At 34.3% G+C, this 25,885-nt stretch overlaps 1 protein-coding gene across 1 annotated transcript; it reads left to right on the top strand.

Moving 5' to 3' along the window:
- The first annotated feature begins 18,669 nt into the window (after positions 1-18,669).
- Positions 18,670-24,821, top strand: LOC130052778 (uncharacterized). Its single transcript, XM_056158731.1, has 2 exons — positions 18,670-18,837; positions 19,349-24,821. The coding sequence occupies exons 1-2, from the start codon at positions 18,697-18,699 to the stop codon at positions 20,720-20,722; spliced, it is 1,515 nt and encodes a 504-aa protein (XP_056014706.1). The 5' UTR covers positions 18,670-18,696; the 3' UTR covers positions 20,723-24,821.
- Positions 24,822-25,885: the final 1,064 nt, after the last annotated feature.

Below are 25,885 nucleotides of genomic sequence, written 5' to 3'. Positions count from 1 at the left end.
GAAGTTAATGGAGAGGAGGTCAAATGATCATTTTACATCCACGGTTATGAACTGAATAGACAGCCAACAAAATGTTTTTGGCAATGTATTTGTATTTTATTGTATGAATCACGGTATTCTTGTAATGAAATTAAGAAAGAAATACTTTAAGCTTTTTGAGATTAAAAAAAGTTGCACATAATCTGAAATTGGAAGAGGAATTCATACATGTATGATGTTGATATACTTACGTGATTTGTTTGTTTTCGAGTTTACTTATTTGTAGATGAAACTTAATTTCCTCATAGTCGATTAAAGTGTCTTAAAATAATAATACTTGTACAGGTAAACACACTACTCTGTTTGACAACTGAAGAATTTTATTTTGGCTAGAAGTTTTTTATATGGTTAGATATCAATATTGTGTAATTTGATCCCGAGGCTAGATGACGTACATGTGATATCTTGCAAACTTCAAAATCATAATCACAGTAACATTACAGAGTTATTGCTTTTTTAGATTGCTTTGTATAAAACTTTATAGAAAATTCAGTTTTAAAGAGATACCAAAGCCAATTTTGGTGAAAAGAAATGTCTCACCCCTAATCATCTTATTCCTTTCTAATATGATTTAAAAAGATATCTGAATGATATTTTTCAACTTTGAAATGACTGCATGTTTGTCAAACGTAACGCTAGGAGCCAACTTGTATAGCAGATTGAATCTTTGTCCAGGAAGCAAGAATTCAAGGGACATAATTTGAAGATTATAATCGTTTTGAATATAGGAGGAAATGCAGATAAATACATAAAATTGTTCTTTTTAACAGAAAATGACTTCTACGAGTCATTTGGACGCATTTGAATTCCTTTCAAAAAATCGAACAAAATGACCTATACTAGACCTTTAAGCTAGACGCCTCCTAAGCATCTTTTCTCATATCTGGTGTTTCCATGGTCCCATGTTTGTTCTCTTCTCCATTTTGTATTTTGATAGGAATTATGATATTTCCCACTGTTCCTTATCTTCACTATGTGTTAAAAATGTACTCTTACCAAATGAGTGCTTAATTTTGTAATCATTTGTTAAATACACGGCAAAATATTATTTCGAATTCTATCCAATCCACATATTATTGATGTTTTTTTAGAATTTGATTGCATATGACTTTTCGCTATTAAAACTGCTTGTAGACAAAATTGTGTTGATAATAATGAATTACATTTGTACAATCATTCTTAGATAATTGTTTGATACATAAATCTTCAAAATAATCCACCAAATTGAAAAATGGAAGATCATTGTATTAGATCAGGTAGTAATCAAAAAGAACAGTTGTTAATCCGTCATTGAAAATAAAAATATAGAAGTTATTTTGTTTGTTTCTTATTGTTTACGTCACATCGATAATTTTTCAATTATACTGAGATGCCACAGGCTGTAGGTAATGAAATACAAATCACGACCTATACATAAATAGAGTCATATGCAGCAGTGAGAGTTCTTTATCGTACCAACATATCCCGTGACACAGGACCTCCGCCCTTAAAGGGACTGATTCACGATTTCCCCCAAAATTTTCTTTTTCACTTTTAATGATCAAAATCTATTGTTTAATGTGTTTAAAAGAGTTCACATAAAAAATAAGGTTATACATTATCACAGAAGCTCATTTTAGAGAGTTTATTATTTGTTTTGTAAACAGAGATTGCGGTATGTTACAATCTGATTAAAATCAGCTCCTCGATCCGCTCCTTTATTTCTTTTGATTTGTCGCTACTCAGCGTTCCGAAATTCGCTGCAGCTGGTATACACGTGAGATTTGATTGGATGAAACAAAGGTCACCGGGACGTGACCTCTAAGCGAGTTGATTCAGATCCTCGAGTAGCGACAAATCAAAAGAAATAAAGGAGCGGATCGAGGAGCTGATTTTAATCAGATTGCGGTATGTTATTGTTTACGAAATTTTCAAAAGAAATGGATATCGATCTGAATTTATATCTTTCACATTTTAAGCATTTTTGGGGTAAATGTGTCATTTAAAAGTTAAAATTTGTGACTATGCAAAATTAAGATGCTTTATATTACAAAATCAATATTTCACCTGTTTGTTTGTATACATGAAAAGACTCGAGTCTCTGTTTACATAACACATATTTAAGGCTAAAATGTTGCTTTTATTCTTGCATTCAGAAGGTCAAAATTTTGGCTGTTCATATTAAATGAGTTATATTTTTAATGTATACCATCCGAAATGAAAAATACTTTTATCAAAAATCGTGAACCAGTCCCTTTAAGGTTTCAACCGAAAAACCCGTGACTCTCATCTCTAAATACCAAGGTTTGGTGGGATAGAACCCACAACATCCCGGCCACAATCGACATATACAAACTGTATATAAGATATAGCATAGTGATTTTTTTTCTACGGATAGCTTTTCATTTCTTGTTCTGTTTTCTGTTGTTGTTTTTTTTAGTTTTTAGTTTTTTAAGAGGTTACGAATGTTTTTTCACAATATAAAACGTCATACACTTCCGTTTGTTACAATATATTAGAAATTTGGATCCAAAAGTAAAATTTTAATTCGTATCTAGAAAAAGAAACTTTTCAAAGGTAATATTGGGGGTTAACAAATCAGTATGCATCACAGCTGTGCGTGTTCAACCAGATATATTCCTTTTCCAATTGTTCTATTGCACGTAGTTCGATACGTCAGTTTTCACTCATGTGTGGATTTTGTACTATTTTGGATACAAAAAAACGTATGAAAGGTAAAGATAAGGAACAGTGATCAATCTCATAACTCCTAAACTCAAAACAAAATAGATAGTTTGGCAAACTCAGACCCCTGGACACACCAGAGGTGGGGTCAGGTGCCTAGGAGGAGTAAGCATTCCCTGTCGACCGGTCACATACGCCATGAGCCCTATATCCTGATCACGTAAACGGAGTTATCCGTGGTCAAAATCAGTGTGCCAAGAAACGTCTAGCAATCGGTATGAAACATGCCAGACACCATTTGACACAATGATAGGTTGTATTGACGAACTAGATCGTTATAACGACCATAGAATTTGCGAAATACTGACTTCAATTGAGACTGTGGAAACCCCTGCACCATCAACTTGTTTGTCAGTAGCTTGCCTCGATTTAAAAACTGACTATACGCAGAACAAGCTCTTCCGTATCGAATCAGTTGAGAGATATAAACACCATATGCAGGTGATAATGGAATATTGCTACATAAATATGGGAAGTTGACGATGGAGAAGCTGAAATCATCCTGTTTGTCATACAATTGAGTTGTCCGTTTGCCGTTAATGTCTACTTTCAATAAAATATCTAAGTATGAAGCAGAAGTGGACGACTCTGTGGTGTCTTTTATAACGAGCTCACAGGGATATATCGAATCAACATATAGATGAAAGTTATTATTGTTAATAGACAAAACGTTTACGATATATCTAAATGTTGAATTGAAGGCCACAGCAAGATATTTTTTTTTCTTCTCACGTAGAAGTTTTTGAATGAATTCTGCTTCATATGAATATAGAAACAGGTCGGCTAACAAAGGAACACAATTCGTGCCCATGGAAATTCCAACAGACTGTTGGAAGACCTGATCACCAGAGACCACGAAGATATTGTCAATGAGGAACTCTAGCATATTTTTTATTGCAACTTCGGAGTACTTGTGCGTGGAATCGGCGTGGTTTTGGATATGAATATTTCCTTTTTCCATTTTTGTTGAAGAAGCAACTGTCTATGATGTCAAAAAGTCTAGTCTTTAATTTATCGTGAGGAATGATTGTGCATAGTGTTTAAAAGTCTTAGGTTTTGATGTTACAAAATAGATATCTTGTTATAATGTGCAAGAAGATAACTCAGTTTGATCTATAAATACTTCGTCAATATAGGAAAGAATTAGACAGCAGTCTTTTAACGTCCAACTTAAAGTTAAACATGAATATCGTAGGCGTAAATAGTAGACTTTATGATGCGGTTCAAACTATACATCTATACATTCAAATTGTGTTTACCATTTTGAAACATTGGAAAGTCATAGAAGTTCACTTCACGTCATCACACATTGAGGGTTTTAAATTCATCAATAAACTGATTACTACCAACAATGTTTGATTGCACTTCCGTGTTATTTAGTCATATCCTAGGACAAAAGAGAATATCCATACACTATTGAACTGTTTATAAATAGAAATAATTCAACTTTGTTAGAAAAGCATTATTCTTCACATTTCTGGGTTATTTCTCCTACAGTGCGTTAAATGGAATGTTGTGCATACCTTCAAAGCTACTGTAGAAATGTCTTTTAAGTTTACGTTGAAGCTAGATATAATGCACCCTTACTTTTAGACATGCTCAAGTATCTCTGTTTGATAACCAGTGCTCTCTTTAAGAGTAGAAAATTTGGACGACATGATAAAGTGATAAAAACAACATAGATACTTGAGTAAGTCTACCTTTCGTTTTCATCTCTATCGCATCCAAGTTTTGTATGAATTAATCAGGAATTCATAGAGTTCATGGAATGATACTAACAATTGATTAATGACATTTACTGTAAAACGGTAATGCTTGCATAAATCTTTGATCTATGATTTCATTAAATAACAGCGACTTACAGGTAACGACATACACAACCTAGTTCTGAATTTCTTTCTTTTATATGCTTAAATGAAGAGTCTCAGTACCATATTTTATGTGAATAGAGAAATGATTTTTTATAGATCTATACGTTATACGCTGTAAACGTTTTTCATTTATAAAGTCTATGTATGACGTGTCTGACGAGGAAAATGAAAAATATTGAAAAGCACGTGTGTTTGTTTTTCAATTTGAGTTATGGGATTTCGTGTTAGGGCGAAAATTGGGTGAAAGAGAAACACTGTGTATCGTCACCCTTGGCTAGCGAAGTGTGCGTGTGAATGATCTATTCTGTAAAGACTTCAGATTCACTCTGTGTAAATATGTTTACCTTGCATTTCAAATTATGCATTTCGAAATATTATCATGCTTTGAACCGCGTGACAATGAAACAATATGAAACACGTCAGACAACATTCGATCTAACGACAGGCTGCGTTTGCAAATATGATAGACCATTGAATTTGCGAAATGCTAACTTTAAACAACTGTTGAAAAATCTGTAGCACCAACTTATGTGTTAGTAGTCTAACTTAATTTAGACACTGATCATACTACCACGATGTTTTTTCTGTAACTTTCTTTTTTCAATGAGAGATAAATCGAGAAAATATAATCTCCCCCCAAACAATCAGACGATCTGGATATATATTTACTGTATCGCCTCACAGCATCTCTCGATGATGTTCTATATATATAGACATGAAAATCCTAGGAGCTTTAGATCATACTGGTAGTTCTACGAAAACAATAGCTTGATTTCATTTAACTCGGAATCTAGGGACTCAATGAAATAAAGGAATAAGCATCAATATTGATCAGAAATGAACAAGAAAGACACAAATTTGTCACATTTTAACCCTGCCTTTTAATGTGATTAATCGTCTTAATTTCACCCCATAGTTGTTTTATCGGACAACATTTCTTCTGATTTTCATTTAGATTATTGAAACCATTTTTCAAAATTAGAATAAAATGCAACCTTTGTACTTTCGATATCATTTCATGGAATTAAAAGTTAGGAATTGTAGCTATGCGCATAATAAGTTTGCGTTGTTAGCAAGAAGATCATATGGAAAACGTCAGACGAATCCTAATGTAAAGATGTGAAAATTGTTAACGTAAAGCCTAAACTTACAGACAGGTAAGTGAATATTCTTCTTTCACTAAAAACAGATTTTGGTTGACTTTTTAAAACACATGTATAAGTTTTCTTAAGAACGAGCCTGGTTCAAAAAGTGCCAAAAATGGTCCATGCTAAAAATGAAGAAATTGTACTGCAGAATATATCTACAGACTTCAAACTTTCTTAAGCTATATTTTCCCCCATATCTTTTTAAAACAAAATTTCTGTAGCCAGTCTTCAAAGAATGTAGGACAGAAAGTCACAGGACAAAACATCACAGACAAAAAGTCACGGAGAAAATGGCCATGGACAAAATAGCCATGGACAAAAAGTCACAAAAAGAAATGTTATGATAGTAGGACAAAATGTCACGAGACAAAAAGTCACAGTTTTGTAAGAAAATTTAAAGAAATATTGATTTTGATATATATATTTGAAAACATCTGTTCTTTTTGTAAAGTTTAAGAACACATATATGCAAAATTTATATTTTCTATGAGAATCTATATTAATTTCAAACTTTAGATTTTGATAAAAATTATTATAAAATTGTTATTCCTTTTATCATATTCATTGTAAAATATCAATATGATTTTTAAAAAAGAGATTTTATATTGATATAAAATTAAGATAAGCTTTGTGATCATTTGGTTTACTATACTACATATTAAGGATTGTCAAAACAAAATATGATGGCAGAATTATGGTTCGCTTCCTTTCACTCCAGATTATTGTCAAAACAAGAATTAAGTGAAATATCATATAATAATTGCTATATAAACCAGTTCATGATTTATTTATTTTTTGTTTATTATTTAATAATGAACTAAAAGTGCTAAATGTGACAAAACAAATAACAAAATTAAAAAATGATGACATACATTCCCTTCTACTGTAAGAAATGTCTGGTGTTTGAACAATGGCTTTAGTGAGTATTTGGGTACCATCTGTTATTGTTAGCTTAAAAGTATGCATGGAGTCTCATTTGCTAAGTCATTTTTGTAACGATTGTGCTACCGATATTTTTACTTTTTGTCCAATGACTTTTTATCCTGTGAATGTTTGTCCTGTGACTTTTTATCCTATCTAATCAAAAGTCATCATTGTCACTTTTTGTCCTGTGATTTTTTTTGTCCTACTGTTTTTGTGACTTTTTTGTCCGTATACCGTCTTCAAAATAGCATATATTAGGTTGGCTTTCTATTAACAGAACGTAATTATATATCGTTGTTAACCAGTGCTCGAGGTGTGATTCGCCGGTGGAGAGTGCCAATTTTTGTAAATCAAAAGTAACGAAAAACAGTTTCTTGTATAAAAATATGTCTTGTCTTTCAAACGTTTATTTATTCTGTCCGATTCTGTTATTGCAGTCAGTGTGCATGACAGGAAATTGCGGATCGCTTCAGTCTACGCAGATCTCAGGTAGATCAGATCATACAATAGCTCCAGGTAGTTTAAGCCTGTAAAAAATCGATGGTTGCACAATATGTATATTTGATAAGTGCTGTGGTCCAATTTTTGACTATTAAAGTTTCACAAGTTCAAGTTCGCTTATTCGCTCAATTCACATTATATATGGTACATGAGTGTATTAGATAAACATGCATCTGAGTAAGAAAAAGGTCAGAGTATGTACAAATATACAATATACATGTAGTGAAAAAGTAGTTACAAAGTGTGTTAAGGGGGACAGCCTAATCCATAGATTTTTTAGATAAACATACATAGTTTTTTAAGTGTTTTAACCTTACTGGTTGACATAATTTCACGAAATTTATTAGCATTAGGTCTTATGTAGTACATACTGTGTAAGTATTATTTTCTAATATTTGACAAAACACTGCATTCTAATATATAATGGAGTTCGTCTGCAATTTTTGATTCGTTAAACAAAACACAAAATCGTTCATTATATGATGTACTAATTCACTCATTATAGCACTATCGTCTCCATATAGTGTCAGGTCGTAATCTGATAACGGGACTAATTAAATTTGCCGGATTATTGTGTATAGATCAATTCTATTGGTGCACTGTTTATAATGTTATGTCCAAGCTCGTTAAGAAGGGTAACCGTATTAATTTGTTCGTTACTATTTGTTTAATTTCAATACAGTACCTTAAACGTTCTTCTTTTCTACTTCAATGGTGAACGCATGCAGAGAGAGCAAACGCAGAATACTAACGGAGTGCGAGTGCAATGTTAACTGTAAGCGCACGGTGAATTCAATAATGATATAAACTATTTATTCGTAATGTTTCGGATTTTTCCTTTGATTGTATTAAGAAGAAAAACGATGGATAAATAATAAGATATACCAGAATCGGAAAACTACATGCTCTACAGTTCTGAATATATTCAGTCTAAACAAAGCATGGTGCATTTTTGTAAAAGTACTGAATGTATATTTCTTATGAAATTATCGCAAATTTTACTTCAATTCACGCAGCAATCATGCACAAATAAAAAGCAAATTTCATGTATCCATTGTGTACAAGATTACTTGTACAGATACAGTATAACTGGAAACGTATGTATGTGAAAAAGAAAAGACTATACTTTAGTAATTGGCACTGGAGTGATATCCGGAATTTACAGGTGTTCATGTATGACTTCAAACTAATTAACAAATACCCCCAAAAGGGATCAAGATAGATGGATTAAACAAAACAACACGGGCTGTATATGTATTCCGTGTCAACACATTTACGCTCCTAAACAGTATAAAAAAGTTTATTTCCCACTTTGATTAAATATTTAGATTTTGTGTTATTTACTTTATCGGAACCGGAAGCAATAAGCCCAGAATCTATACAAGTACAAAATTTATCACTATCATCATTAGCGTGACCGAAGATTGCATTTAGAGTTTTTCTTAGATCTTTCAATACTTGTATATCTTTGATGCAGATAAAGCTAGCCACTGTACTGAACTACACGTAGAATGTTTAAAGAATCCATTACTTGAGACGCAAATACAGAAACGTACGATAAAAACAATTACATCTTTGTATGACGAATCATGCAAAAGTTTCAAAGGATGAAATGAAGCAGATATTGGAATAGGTCGCCTTTTCGGTGGTTAATAAAAACAATTCTACTGTATCAAAGTTACAATGCTATATATAGACGCCACATACAATGGTTTCTGAATACTTGAATAGTTATCTTTGATTTTTGTCGTAAGGAATATCGAAATATCAATTGATTTTTAGACCCTATAACAAACAGCTTTCGTCATGGTATTCCTTCATGAATAATGATAAACAAAGTGAGCGGCTATAGACACAAAAAGCAACATTCAATTTCGGAATATGAATAGATATCGTGCTTTCCCGTTTTCAAATTACGTGACACTGATTTTGACTACGGATAACTCCGTTTACCTGATCAGGATATAGGGCTTACAACGGGTGTGGCCGGTCGGCGGGGGATGCTTACTTCTCCTAGGCACCTGATACACCTCTGGTGTGTACAGGGGTCCGTGTTTGCCCAACTGTCTATTTTGTATTGCTTATGGGAGTTGCGAGATTGATCACTATTCGTCATCTTCGCCTTTCATTGTGTAATTGTGTTAGAATCATATTTTTTATTAAATGGAAGATATGCATTGTTCTCACTGAATGCATATATGCTGCACATGTGATCGATATTTTATATTTTAATGCATGTTAATTATTTATTGTATCGATACTGTTAATACATGTACGTAATAAAACTGTAAATTATCAAAAACGCATTCTGTCATAGATACCACCGCAGAAAAACAATGAGATTAAAAATCAGTACAAATCTTATTGTTATTCAAATACAATGTAGTTTTTTCAACTAAATACAGAAATAATGTGTAGAACTGTTAACCGTCGACGTACGTTTCGTTCAAACCCTATATTATATTGGAATTGTTGGAATGTACTAAATATATGCTACAAGTGCTCACAAAAAATAAAGACACCCCCTCTCCTTTTCTCAGGCTCTTGGTCGATTTTGCATTGAAGCATCCGAATCACTTAACATCGTCTTTTGTATAGAGCAAGGTATTCTAGGTATTTCATGCAGGTGTCCATGATTCAGAAGTTCTAGTAAATTTTTTGCTAATCTTTATTTCAAAACATTGTCCTTTTGGAATTACTGTCATACGAAATTATAAAGTGTTTAACAATATACAAATACGAACTAAATTATTTAACTGTACTTATTGTCCATATATTTCAAGATCTGTATTAGTATGAGGGCGACCAAATGCCTATGAGAATTTCGGCAAAGGAGAACACCCTCAGAGTTGTATACCGTTCTGGGGGGGGGGGGGAATGTATTTTCCATGTATTTTTTAGATCATAAACGTACATATCTTAATGAGTTGAATCATGTAAATTTTAACCTGAAATAAGAAAATAAATTGTCATAAATATATTGGGGGACATTTCATATAGCCATTTTAATTCATCCTTTTGGCAAAAGCAGTAAATATATTTATTCACAATGTCTTTCATAGATATAGGCGTAAAGTCCTTGTCAAATCAGTTTCAAATGGCATTTAGGTATGCATGCGCATTTAAGTGTGATATCGTATTCTTATCAATTTCAAAGTGGGGGTATTGACTATCGAAAAGTAAGTTTTTAATAATCATTATGAAACGTGTGTTTGCCCGAATTTGATAATGCGCAACCGTGTGTGTCTAGTGGGGGTCTTGTTTTCATTTTCACCTCTCTATTAAGATCGATCCTTTCACTTTGCTGTTTCGAATGACGATACCAAGACAAAAGACTGAACGATGAATGCACGGTGAACGCACGGTGAGCACACGGTGAATGCTTTGTGAACGGTGAACGCGAGTGGTTGGTGAACGGTGAACGCAAAACTGAACGGACAACGCGCAGAGAGCACACGGTGAACGCAAAGTGATCGAACGGGAAAATGGTAAAGTAGAACGTTTTAAAGACTGTATCTCTCAACTGATTCGATACCCAAGAGCGTGTTCTACGTACGACCGGTTTTTAAATCGAGACAGACCACTGACAAACAAGTCGGTGTTCCAGAGGTTCCAACAGTCTCGTTTAAAGTCAGCTTCTCGCATATTATGGTCGATATAATGATCTAGTTTACAAGTACAATCTATCATTAGGTTAAATGCTGTCGGACGTGTTTCATACCAATTGTTAAGCCGTTCTTGGCACACTGATTTTGACTACGGAAAATTCCGTTTACCTGAGCAAGATATAGGGCTCATGGCGGATGTGACCGGTCGACAGGGGATGTTTACTTCTCCTAGGCACCTGATCCCACTTTTCCTATGTCCAGTGTCTCCTAACTCTTTATTTTGTATCCCTTATAAGACTTATGATTTGATCGCTGATCGTTTTCTTCACCTTTCATGAAAATATATTTTGATCAACAACTAATAATAATATGTAGGTCGCGTGCACAACCAAACAGTAAACCGATTCGTAACCGATAAAACGACTATAAAATATATCTTAAGAAATTTTCATCAGGTTATGAAGTTGATAGGAAGTTTCCTTGAATGTGGTACACATTGGAACATGACACAATGGATGTTTTTAAATATATTGTCCGATCAAGAATTACGCAACATCTAAGATATAATAATATTCTGAATTTCATGCTTTCATTCAAACCTAATATAATCTACCATGTACATTAATTTTTGACTCGGTATTTCATTTTTTCCCTCCAATTTGTTTGTTATTTCAATAGATAATACAAGCTGATTGTGGTAATTGATTTCATCTCTAAGTTGTGAACTGCAGGTTTTAAAAGTTATCCAGAAAGAAAATGGCAGATTCGGGAATGGATCTATGCAAAACGTCATCAACCTATCCACCATGCTTGCAAACTGTTGAACACACCAAAAGGTTCCAACAAACAATTATTTGTTCATATTCAAGTATATTTCAAATACACAGCCTTATTGTCTTTTTATGGAATTAAATTAATTTAAGAAATTGAATTTTGATATGTTATTGTGTATAGATTTTATTCTATTACTATTAAGATAAATGTTTTATACAAATATCAAGTTATTCTTACGATAATATACAATACGTTTCGTGTCAATTTTCAGTGAAACAAACCATGAAATAGAAAACGATGACTCATCAGTGGTAAGTTTTATTTTTAAGATTGCCCAACTATCTATTTTGTATTGCTTGTAGGAGTTATGAGATTGATCACTGGTCGTTATCTTCACCTTGCATGTATAGATTTCAAAGGTGTAACACTAATCTTTTTAAGCTACCTAAATAAGTGATGGATATTCTATTTAACCTATAGATTCACCAGGATGGTATTACATATGGTCCATGGAAAGCTATAAAGGATAATTTGTGCTTTTGACAAACTGTGACAGTTCCCATGTATAATCGAACTACTGTGATACGTTTAATTGATTTTCCTATTCGCCTCTCGACATATTCACCTCTCCTGTTGTATCAACATCATCTCCACACCACTTTTCCTTGAAGACTTGTTACAATGTATTGCTCCAGTCCACAAACTTTGCTTAAAAGTTACTCTTTAAAAGAAATTGATCATTTCTTTTCGAGAAAGGCTAACTGTTAAGATGTCACTGTTCCTCGAAGCAGACCTTGCAATAGGTAATTCAAATTCCATAGTTGCGGCTACCTTGTTCTGATTAATTGATATTTTGTATGAGTTTAGTTTGGAAGTTGAAGTTCAACTGTAAAGCGACAATAACAATTTTAGAATACACATGAGTAATATACGTACATTCACAGACACATCACATAGAAATAATTACAATTAGGTTCGTTTAATACTTGAACATTTTCTTTTGAATTTACTACTTGGTGACACATCATTGTAAACAGAAATACAATAAGAGGATGTCAATAAAAATCAGACAATTGTCTATAGTATTGGTGGTAAACAATACGTCAGTGCCAACTGACTTGTTTGTTCCTCGTGTCTGCTAGAATACAATTCATTTCAGCAGTGATATTGATTTTCTAGAGTTGAATTTCCATGTATATACTTATATTCTAGTATAATGATTATAATTGTTTGTCCGTTACGTAGTGTTTATCATGATGAAAAGATTAAGATAACGAACAGAGACCAATCCCACAACTCATACAAACAATCCAAAATTAAGAGTAGGGCAAATACGGACCCCTGGACATACCAGAGGTGTGATCAGGTATCTAAGAGGAGAAGGTACCCCCTGTCGACCGGTCACACCCGCCGTAAGCCCTATATATTGATCGGGTAAACGGAGTAATCTATCCTAAATTCAGTGTGCAAAGAACGTCTTAACAATTGGTGTTGGTAAACTAGATCGTTATATAACGAAATGTTGACTTCATTCGAGGCTGTTTAAACCCCTGTAACATCAACTTGTTTTCAGTAGCTTGTCCTGATTTAAAAACTAATCGTAAAACATGCTCATGCGTATCAAATCATTTGAGAGACACAAACATAATAAGCCGTGTATTACATAAATATCGGAAGTTAACAATCGGGAAGCTGAAGTCATGTACGTGGCAAAATTCGAGTTGTTAATAGCGGTTAACGTCTATGTTCAATAAAATATCCAAATATGAAGCAGACATGAAAGATACTGTGATGTCTTTTATTTCAAGTTCACCGGGATATATCAAATCGACATACGAGTGAAATTCAGTATTGTTAACATAAAGTGTTGTCGATGTATTAATGGTTTGTTGTTTGTAAGTCTCAATGTCCCCGTGACACACAAGTGACCTTACAAATGAACCTGGATCTGTTTAAACATAAGAGAAGCAAGCTATTCATATGGCATAGCTGTGTACATGTAATTCCTTTTGTATCACATGGAACTGATTTTTTTTTACAACAATTCAACAATCAAGAAAAAAATGGGGAAATTTCTAAATAGTCGGTTTCTATAATACTTCAAATGAAATCATTTCAGTGCTTTATATCCCCAAAATACAAGATATATATTTCTTAAATGTTATCATATGCTTCTCAAAGTGAATATCTCTATTCAGATAAATGATCCCGTTGAGGAAAAATTCTACTGCTCCTTGTGTACCGACAAGCAAGATAGTGTTATTGCTGAAGCAACATTACACTGCAAAGATGAGAATGTTTTCTTGTGCAATGATTGTGGAAGACAACACAAGCTACACGACGCGACCAAAAATCATGAGATATTGACAATTCAAGAAGGCAAATTGATTTGCGATCTTTGCTTGGACTCCTCGATCATTGGTTATGGTTATTGTCAAGACTGCGAGGATCCCGAGGTATTCTGCTTACCTTGTTCACGACGACATTGTACAGAATATGCCGACCATACTATATGTACTAACTTGACATTGATGAGAAAAAACGAAAGGTATTTGTAATATTTTTCTATTTATTTTCAAAATTCCTTTAGCATTTTACCATCAATGAGGAACCCCCAAAAAGATAATGTCTCATTATTTCTACAAACCAGTTCAAATTTAGCCATTTATTTACTTTCCCTTTATACATTATTTAGAATTCAATAATTAATTTTTTATGTTGCAACGTTTCATAAATTATATCAATAGGTCTCTATTCCACAAGAAAGTGAAGATGAAAGTATTCATGATATTAGCAGCACTGGAAATTGGGTACATAATTTGACATGCATTCTTGCTGACTTAATGTTGAAAGAAGGATGATCTAACTAAATCGGGGTTTAACAACATTGGTATTTCATGCGATGGATTTCTCCTAGACTAGCTTCAGCTCCCTTTTCTCGCTTTCATCAAACAATATTACTCATATCATGATATATAGATTCAAGAACCTTGTTTCACTCTCGTATATAAAGAAACAAAATGGCCCTTACGTCGATGATAGTTAGTAATGCATGTTCAAGAAAAGACACCAGAAATATTTTAGGTGCAAGCGCTGATGTAATAAGACAGCACCACGGTCTCTAGCCTTTTAATTTCTCTTTAACACACAACTCTATCAGCACATTTCATTCACATTACTTTTCACAATGTGCATTCAATGACCTTCAGTATATGGAACATAGAGTGTTAAACGCCTGCACAAATCAATCAGCATTTTTCATGCCTATTAGTTTTCAAACTTTTGAAATGCGCATACATTAACCTTCAATATATAAAGCATAGTGTTAAACGCTGGTATTTTTATCGCTATTAAGGAAGAAAAGAATGATTAAGTTACCGGTATATAAAAAATATATTGTCTTCCTTTGAACCCAAACACAATTAAAATATATCAGCAATCCTACATTGTTATATGTTTAAAACCCTAAATTAATCACACACTTTTAAATAACCAATATTCGTATTCCATAATTGCATAATCCATTTATTTTCAATGAACACTTGTTAACACTCATGATTTCGTTAGCCTAATACAAATATTACATATAGTATGCTACAAAGGCATGGTACCTTCTTTTTTTTTTTTTTCTTTTTTTTTTTTTTGGTAATTCAAGCAGAACCCTTTGTTGTATTAATTTCATAATTAATTATATTATTACAGATATTTTGAAATGCATTCAAATCATGACTACTGATTTATCATAATCACATATTAGCCTGCCTAACATTTTGGGACAGTACTTGAATTAAAAGTCTTGAGAGATACTTAAATTATTGTTTTATAATATATTGTTCAATTGTTTGTTTTCATGGTTTGTATACCTGTTTTATCAGGAAGACTTGTTTCCAAAAGAAACATGCGTTATCTGCCGTGAAGAAAGCAAAATTGTCGCAAATGTATGCATCTCCTGCAGAGCGAGGTTATGTGAGGATTGCTCCTTCAACCACAACTCCGGAGATCATCAAACCATGATGATAGAAGAATTTTTAGGTGAAAGATTTCCTTGTTTAACCTGCAATTCTGATGCTCATCACCACTGTAATTCTTGCAACTCTAATTGTTGTCACGAGTGCAGAGTTGACCACCAGGCAAATAGCTTGATCGATCATGAATGGATTGATATTATATCCCATGCATTTATTTTGAGCGAGACCGCATTACCAAAATGCAGTCGCTGTGCAGCGGACAAAGAAGTACTAGCTGCAATAATGTAGCCCTCTCTGACTTTTTTTTTTTTTTTTTTTTTTTAGGGAGAGGGCTACAACTCCTTAGGATCTCCGTAATGGTGCAAATGCGGGAGTGATTCACTCCCGCAACATTTGCGCTCATTCTAAACATTTCCTGACTTTCTTTACGTAAATAAAATGATATTCTATGTTTCTTAGTCAATATATAAATTTACAACCTGCAACTTTAGATTTGTGAGGCTCTATTCTACCGTTTTCAACAATTTCGATAAATCCCAGTTTCTCGATTCATATTTATGCGCCATGTTTGATGTACTGAAGTTTCAACTTCCGGTTGTCAAGTCATTTGCATATGCCATATAAGGTGGTATTTACATCAATGGACAAGTATGGAGGCGAAAGCTATTTCGTCGGTATTGAGAAGGTTTGAATTTAATATCAAGTTAAAAACCGAACAGCAGAGTGTAAATTCTTTCTGCAACAATATGATTTTCTTTCCTTTGTCGAAGTGGCTCGAGTAACTACATTTTCGCGCTGATTGTCAATGTTTAGGCTTTTCATTAGATCCACCTACGAGATCTCGCGATAACAAGCATGGCGGAGCAGACGAAGAATTTTGCATGCTGTACATTATATTTAATGAAAAACACCTTTATTAGACATGCCCGAGCACAAAGTTGGTACTCCTTTTGGTGTAAACAACATTTGGGACCAATACACAGAGTTTATTATCGGTTATTCATAAAATTATTTTGCACCATTACGGAGATCCTATGGAATTGTAGCCCTATCCCGAAAACGTCAGAATAAAAAAAAATTGGATTGGGCTACATTATTGCAGCTAAAGAAGTACCTGCGTCTGCCTATTGTATTTCCTGTAAAATCCCATTGTTACTTTGTGATAACTGTTCAATAGAACATGAACAAACGTATACATACCACGTTCTGTGTCATAATATGAGATATTACTCAGTTGAGGAATTTGAAGTAATAGCAGAGAAAGATTACCCAAACCAGAATACAATCATTAAATGTGCACCTTGCACATTTGATCAAGATGATAATGAAGCAGTGTGCTTCTGTTTGACGTGCACAGAACCTAAACCAATGTGCGATATATGTAGAGGGAAACATGTCCGAGAGAAGAGAACACGGGGACATAAACTTTGCCACGACTTGGATCAATTCCCAGAGCTAGGAACACCAAGCAAAGTCATGTGTGAAAATTCCAATTGCAGTGGAACTAAACGCGTTGCTACTGGTGTCTGTCTAAATTGTAAAGAACACAAGCCTATGTGTGACAACTGTACAACGTCACATTTGAAGCGGAAGATATTTCGAAATCACCAAATCAATCACAACATACATTCGCTTAAGAAGAGAATACTCTGCGAACCATGTTATTTCGAGAATATAGAAAATAATGCAACACATTTTTGCCTAAATTGTGACGATCCTGAACCAATGTGTCAAACGTGTGCAAATCAACATCTGAAACAAAGATCTGGGAGAGGTCATTGTGTTAGCGAAGACATAAGTAAAATGGCAGGATTTGAAAGTGCATCTCCAAAAGCTACCATGGCCACTGGAAGGTAACTAAGTAAATAATTTCGAAGTTTATTATATAGATCCGTAAATTTTATTCGACTGTCTTTAACTTTTTTTCCATTTGCAGGATATCTATCTCAGAATGTACTAAAGAAAAGAGAACGAAGGTACAAGATATGTGAACAGCTGTATCTGATTTATATTGTACAAGATGGAAAGATAAAAATAACAAACAGTGATTAATCTCATAACCATTATAAGGAATTCAAAATTAAGAGTTGGGCAAATACTGACCCCTGGACAAACAAGAGGTGGGATCAGGTGCCTAGGAGGAGTAAACATCCCCTGTCCACTGGTCACACCCCTGTGAATCCTGGTTTGATCAAGTAAACGGAGTAATCCGTTGTCAAAATCAATTTGTAGATTACGGTTTAAAATTTTGTATGAAATACGTCAGACAACATTTGACTCAATGATAGGTTGCATTAGTAAAGTAAATCATTATAACGACCATAAAATTTGCAAAGTGTTGATTTTAAATGAGACCGCTGAAAAAACCCATGTAACATTAACTTGTTTGCCAGTAGCCTGCCTTGATTTAAAAACTGATCATCAGCAGAACAAGCCATAGTGTATCGAATCAGTTGAGAGACATGAACACTATATGCAGGTGATAATAGAATATTACTACATAAAAATGGGAAACTGACAATGGAGAAACTGAAAGGCATCCTGTTTGTCATATTTCATACATAGTGACCTTCAAATATTTTATCTTTCAGACGCCTGGAAAGCCAAAAGTTTTGCAGATCCGATCAGACTACGCTAAAATATTTTGGACAAAATCAGAAGAAATGGTGGATTACTATCAAATTCGTTACAAAAGTAAAGCCGGCGAAGACAAGTGGAAATTTGCTGAAACTGACAATAATCACAATCAAATAACTATCAGTGGTTTGATGGCCGATACAACGTATGTTTTCCAAGTTCGAGGTGTATTTAAAGATCAGGAAGGCAACTATGGGCCTGCAAACAATGCGGTGAAAACCGACGATTCACTGGCTACATACTTGCTCAAATTTTCCATTCAAATAAACGAGAAGAATCCACCAAAGTATCAACTCCTAACACAAGAACGCAAAACATCTCGAAACCCTTCTGCAAAAACAAGGAAGTTGATTCTTGGTGTGTTGATATCTTTATTCCGATATTTTAATTCAACTGTTACGCAACTCCATGATCCAAATTACATATATTAGTACACATATTCTCTATGCTCTTTAAAATTATAGGTAATCCATCGCAGAGATCAGACGATGAAAAAACAATCATGCTAGTTGGGGCAACTGGTTCTGGGAAAAGTACACTAGTTGATGGTATAGTGAATTACGTCATGGGTGTCAGTTTTGATGACCCGTTCAGATTTACCCTTGTGCAGCTAGAAGAGGAAGAAAGGAAGACACATAATCAGGTTCCAATTTCAATATCAATTGTTTCAAATCACTTCGTGACCGAGAGGTCCCGAGTTTAAACCTATATCCCGCCGCCGGGTCAAACTTAAGGCATTTGACATTAGTAATGGCTGTCCCTTCTCCAAACGTCCGGCATTAGAAGTACAAGTGGCGGCTCTATTGGATATGATCTTAAAACGAGTAGACGTAAGCACGATAGAAAAATAATTCCTACGGCTTCTGATTTAATCCATAGCTCAAATTTTGTGGCTCTTCACTTTAAACTGGTGATATCTACAGAAAAGTATAAAATTCTTGAATGGGAACTTGAACAACAAACAAACAGCTAATCGGATCGAAAGTTGATTGTTTGAATATAGGTATTTTGAAAACATATGCAAGATAAGCTCAAATATAAGTCTCTTCTTGGGGTATTTTAAACACATCTTCAATCGTTTTATAGTTGACACATACAATCTGAATTTTTTTTTATTTTGGGTTTTTTATTCTAATGTATGTATTTTGTTGTAGGCAATATCCCAAACAGAGTGGATAACTGTTTACAAAATAGCGCCACAAAAGGGAAGTCGATTATCGTACACTCTCAACATCATCGACACGCCGGGGTTTGGAGATACCAGAGGAATAGACAGAGATCATGCTATAATAGACCAAATCCGTCATCTGTTTTCGGCTAAAGGAGAACAGGGAGTTCTCTTCATTGATGCCGTTTGTTTTATTGTAAAGGCCCCAGATGCACGACTTACTATTTCACAAAAGTATATATTTGGTTCCATCATGTCGTTGTTTGGCAAGGATATTGAGTCAAACATTTGCACTTTGATAACATTTGCTGATGGTGCAGAGCCCCCAGTTCTTGCCTCTCTGAGGGAGTCAAACCTACCATTTGGCTCTACCTTTCAATTCAATAATTCTGCCTTATTTGCAGAAAACAGGAACCTTTCCTCCACATCACCTTCACCCATGTTTTGGGAAATGGGGTGTAATAGCTTTCAAAAGTTTTTTAACCAGTTGCATCAATTTGAAACAAAAAGTCTTTCTCAAACAAAAGATGTTTTGCAAGAGAGAGAACAACTAAAGATGATCATAGCAAATATTCTACCTCAGGTAAAAGCTGGTTTATCAAAACTGGCAGAGCTGCGAGAACAGCTGGAGATATTCAAAAAACACAAAGATGACATAAAAAATAACAAGGATTTCACATACGAGGTAGAGGAAACAAAACAGCACATGATTGATTTACCACGAGGTCAACACGTAACTAACTGTCTTCAATGCAATGTCACATGTCATGAGAATTGTTCAATTGCAGACGATTCAGAAAAAAGTCGGTGCTGGGCAATGACAAATGGTTACTGTAGAATTTGCGTTGGGAAGTGTATCTGGTCAGATCATAAGAACACGCCCTATATCTTTAAATATGCAATGGAAATGGTCACAAAAACGTACACAGAAATGAAACAAAAATACGAAGATGCAAAGGGCTCTAAATTGACCCACGAAAGCTATATTGAGGAACTCACATATGATGTAGATTACCTTTTTGAAAATGTAGAATTAATGATGTCAGAAATGAACAATTGCAAGGCTAGGTTAAAAGAGATAGCCTTGAGACCCGATCCTTTATCTGCAGTAGAGCACATCGATCTCATGATCCAAGCCGAGGAAACAGAAAGACAGCCAGGGTACTGGCGGCGAATAAAGATGTTAAATGAAATAAAGCGCATGGCCCAGACAGATAAACAAGTCGAGAACTTTGATGAAAATTTCCGAATGACAAAAGGTGATATCTCTTCCGCTGTTGGTAAAAAAAATTCGAGGGTTCTGGACGTGCCCCCAAGAAAGGGAAGGGAAATGTTTTTGTACGTGGAGTCCATTATTTGAATTCCTTCTTCTAGATGTGCAGAAGAACAACAGCTTAACATTACCAATATAATACACATCGTTCCTTTAGGCACCGTAGATAATTTCTAATGCTACACAAAAACCATGCATACAGGGTATCAATCTACAGTCACTTTCCTTCTGATGTATCATTTTAATGAATATCAGATGCACGAAAATTGTATTTATGTCATTTTGAAGACATGAATCCAATCGGATATGACGGTAAATATTTCAAACCTACCGAATCATTTAAGAAGTTAATGAGTGTTAAACCTCACCTGAGTGTCTCAAACTATCAAAAGCAAATACTGTTTGGGTTTTCACTTAAAAATTACCTAAGGAGATATAGGGGATATAGAGGTACAGGGATTTCAACAGTCTCGATTGAAGTCAACATTTCGCAAATTCTATAGTCGTTATAACGATCTAGTTCGTCAATACAACCTCGCATTGGGTCAAATGCTGTCTGACGTGTTTCATACCGATTGTTAAGCCGTTCTTGGCACACTGATTTTGACTGTGGATAACTCCGTTTACCTGATCAGGATATGGGGCTCACGGCGGGTGTGACCGGTCAACAGGGGATGCTTACTCCTCCTAGGCACCTGATACCACCTCTGGTGTGTCCAGGGGTCCGTGTTTGCCCAACTATCTAATTTGTATTGCTTGTAGGAGTTATGAGATTGATCACTGTTCGTTATCATCACCTTGCATTGATGACCTTGATCTTGGCCGTATGGGCTTGGAGCATAGTCTTCATTTTAACTATATGGTTTATTTAGACCCACCATAGGGCAGAAAAATTAACTAAGATTGCGATAAGACGTTCCTAATAGTGGTACTTTGGGAACCCATTTAGTTTACTACATTGTCGTGTATTTTAAAATGTTTTGTCTACATGACCTACATGTTCATTTTCAAGGCTTGCATTATTATTTTTTTAGTTTTTGTTCACTCAAAACGTCCAAATGGGCCGTGGCATTGATAATTCATAAATTATAGATGTTCTCCTTCCCATAGATGATACGTATCAATTTTGGTGAAAGTTCGAATGTAACTAAATTTACAACTCACAATCAATGAACGGACGCGTCATTGTCTCTATCTAAAAGGTTTAGAGTGCAAGTTGGTTAAAACAATATTTTACAGGTAATAGAATGGTATATAGTTCTTTAAAATACTGTAGAAATTCTGTTTATAAGTTTTCTTTTTCATATTATATCTTTAGAGATTGTTTCGTTCCATCCATTGTCATTCCATCTATTTACTTCAAAGGAGTTATAATATTGATAACTGTTCGTCATTTTCGCCTTTGACATGCTATTGTGTATGGTTTCATTTGCTTTTATAAACGCTATATGCATGCCTATTGTGGATTTTCTCTCTCTCCTTCCCCCGAATTTGTACGGTGTTGGATTTGTTTGTCTTGTGGGTGGTGGGGCTAACGTACTAATTTTTTTCTAATCTTCACCTTTATATGTATAACCATACAAGACACACAAACATTATTTGCAAAACCTCAGCTCGGTGGCGATACACCTAAATTTGACATGATCAATTACATGGAAATATGCCGAGGAAAGTCAACAAATCGATTTGTTCCAAGGAAAATTCTTCCAATTTTGATATAAGTTATGTGACAATTCGTTATTGATAAAGGTGTTACTTACTCGTTTGAATTTCCCCTAGTGTTGACTTTCGTCGGTATTTTTCTGTGTAAAATCATATCAAATCCACGCGATTACTGTGCTTATGATATACGGTGTTCCCTCAATATATTGCCCCCGTTAGGCTTATTGCCTGAACATCTTAAAGAACATATTTCTTCCCATGTTAACACCACCGTTATAATTCCAACCCTGCATAATGCCGTATGCGACAAATTTTCACAAATGATCACATTTTATAGGGTTTACTTTCGATGGCATTGCCAATTACCTAGCACCCATCGGTAATCACACATGTACGATGATAATTGTGCGGTGAAGTGTAACAGTTTAGACAGGGTATTCAGGTGACCAGGTTAATTACTAATAATTGTGGAATTAAACTCGAGATAATTCAAATGTTTATACAGAATGGAATCCAAATAACTTTATGGTATTGCATTTCTTTTGATTGCTCAGTGAATTGTCCGCAATTGTGAATTTGTTATATTGCCACCCCCGCTTTATTGCCCAAATTCGTCTTGAACAAAAGTTGGCAATACATCGAGGGAGCATTGTAATATAATGATATATAGGTCATAGGAGACGATTTTTAAAAAATAGTTTTGCGCGAATATATGTTCTTTAATCACTTGATATATGTAAATAAATCGTTCAGAAAACATCGTTAGTTAACAGAAGCTACAAATCGTTAAATGTCGCTGTGGTATGAAGTATCAAAATAGTATGATGGCTTATCCCCCTTGCTTGGTGACGTTAAAAGATACCAGATTAACGCAAAAGTGTATTTCTTTATACTAACAACTGCGGGATGTTCAGTGTGTTTGCATTCAACTGCAATGCAGCACGTCATGTGTTTTGATGTACTTTTGTACAAAGGATCCAACGTTCAGAAAAAACTTGGGTTTGAAATTTACATCGAGAACACAAAACTCGAAGTTGTGTGACAACCATTTTCTTCGATTACGGAGGTTGATGAGGATCGGTTTCGTTATCGTATACACTCTACATTGGCAAAACCAATAATGGGTTTAAGTAATTAAATGTTCAACTATTTTCGACTACGGACTAACTGCAAGCACGACGAAAACGAAAACATTCTTTCAAACCTTGACTGAATAATGACAGTAGTACAGATATGTATTTGTAAGTTCGTATTTACATGATTTAATTTGCTTATAAATGAAATTTAACAATGAAATATTCATGTGAAGCTCTTCAGATCATAAGTTTTTCTCTCTAAATATGTAAGTAAATAGATGAATAGATCCAACTTTAAATGTTGCATTATTAGACCCCCTTCCGTTTGAAAAAGAATGTCCAAAGAAAAAGGTGGAGCGATATTAATATAGCAAGTTTACATATTAAGTGAAATAAAGCAATTTTTAACGATCATGCAAGAGTTGGGGTGATATTTTTTTCCAATGAAGCACAAATTAGAACGTCGGTTTCCTTTATATTGAGGATAGAATAAAAAAGAAACGTTAAATGTCAAATAAAGGGATAGTAAATTATTCTCCACATAGCTCCTAAAGTCGCAAGCTTTTTGTGAAAGAATGTTAAGTAGCCACTTACATTTATTATTATATTTACTTGTTAAACTAAAATAGCAGCACACGATACATGTAAAAATCCTACTGAAAATCAATTGAAAATACAGCGCTCACGATGTGTGCAAAGGAAATTCTAATCTGGCTATAAAATATATACGAGTAGGGTTGGGTTTAGGAAAGCAGATCCAATAAGAGATGGACTGGGGATGGTGTCCACCTTTTTGTCAGTCAACTTTTAACTTGAATCCCCTTTTAAAAAATACAAACGATGTTGTGTATTTCCATGGGGTTAGAAATATTGCAGGTAATAAGTATCTTATTGTCGTCAAAGAATGTACTCTAAAAATTACCATTCATCATTAACCAGTCAATATTAAACTGATTCAGAATCTTGATCGATCTTCCGGTTACCCCTCCAATGAAAATTCGTAGATGACGATGTGACTAGCATTTGCTTTAATTATGAGTTTAAAGTGATATCCTTGTATAACAAACTATGGTTCCTCATTCAAAAACTACTCCAGTTGCGAATAAATCGTCTATGGATGTGCTTTTGTTTTGATTCGCAATTCATATTGCGGTCTCTTATGACGTCACTAATTCGGGGAAGAAGGAAAGATAATTGGGTAACAATTTTCTATTCCGAATACCTTTGCTTTTCGATTTCTTGGAGTTAATATCGTTATATATATAGTCCATTAAACAAAGTTGATAATTATGGAGACAAAAGGTATTGTTAAAAAACGTCTCCTATGACCTTTTTAAAAGACATGCAGATTGTACAGTTTGCTCTAATTTATGATTCATTGTATAAAAAATTGATTTGAATTTCAGTACATGTACAATAGCTTGTGTGACAATGGATTCAAATAAAAAGGAGTAATGTCTTTATGTTTCACGTTTATTTCTCTTTCCAAAAACAAAAACCCCTATACAGTTCAAGTCAGCGTTGATGCGAATTATCTTTAAAGAAGAATAACACATCGTCATAATGACCAACTTCCTTTTAAAACAAATGGGAAAGTAGATATCAGCATTATATTCCTTGTCCATTTTCATTGAATTTCGTATACAGCTAAATAACTTTTTCTCAATATTATTAAATTCCACATTGCAATGAAGTTTTAAATGAACATAACTGCCCTAAGTCGAGAAATATTTAATATAAAACGTGCTGCTAGGAGAGTTGCTTCCGCAGGTCGTGAGTTCAACCCCGGGTAGGTGCGGAAGTGGATATCCAATATAAAAGTGAAATTGTCTGTGCTTTATATATATATATATATATATATATATATATATATATATATATTCAAACTTAATGCAAACTTCTCCACTATACATTGGCCAGCTGGTCAACTGTGAGGCTCGTGTCAGTCCTCTTTCTTACATAACAGACAATATTCCTCTTGTATCTCTTTCATAAAAGCAGTGATACATTCAATCTTACGTGTAATATCTAACTGTTAAGAGCTAACAACAATTTATTATATTATAGTATTTCATATTTTGAATTAGATAAAAGTCTGAACAGAAAACTTACAAATAACAACGGCATTGTTTTTAAAAACCAAGAATTTATTCATCCTTACGGGAAGAGATGAATATTGTTCTGAAAATAATGGTACATAAGCTCACGTTCGGGTTGATGACAGTGTGTCTCTTTTCTGGCAGGTTTAAACCTGAAAATAGGAATTCTAGAATGATACCTGGGGACTGTAATTCTTACTAGAAATGTCACGTAATTTTAAAGAACTATAGGGCTCACGGTGGGTGTGACCGCTCGACAGGGGATGATTATTCTTCCTAGGCACCTGATCCCAACTCTGGTGTGTCCAGGGGTCCATGTTTGGCCAACTCCCTATTCTGTATTGCTTATAGGAGTTATGAAATTGATCACTGTTCGTTATCTTCACCTTTCATAAGTATCTTCCAGATGGGTA

This window comes from Ostrea edulis, chromosome 3, assembly GCF_947568905.1.
Source record: "Ostrea edulis chromosome 3, xbOstEdul1.1, whole genome shotgun sequence".
Taxonomy (NCBI): Eukaryota; Metazoa; Mollusca; class Bivalvia; order Ostreida; family Ostreidae; genus Ostrea; species Ostrea edulis.
Note: the sequence above shows the minus strand (reverse complement) of the source record. Positions and strands in the feature narration are given on the sequence as shown.

Coding starts and splice junctions, on each gene's coding strand:
- LOC130052778 (XM_056158731.1), top strand. CDS start 18,697: ATGCTAGTTGGGGCAACTGGTTCTGGGAAAAGTACACTAGTTGATGGT. Junction 18,838..19,348: donor AAAGGAAGACACATAATCAG/GTTCCAATTTCA, acceptor ATTTTGTTGTAG/GCAATATCCCAAACAGAGTG.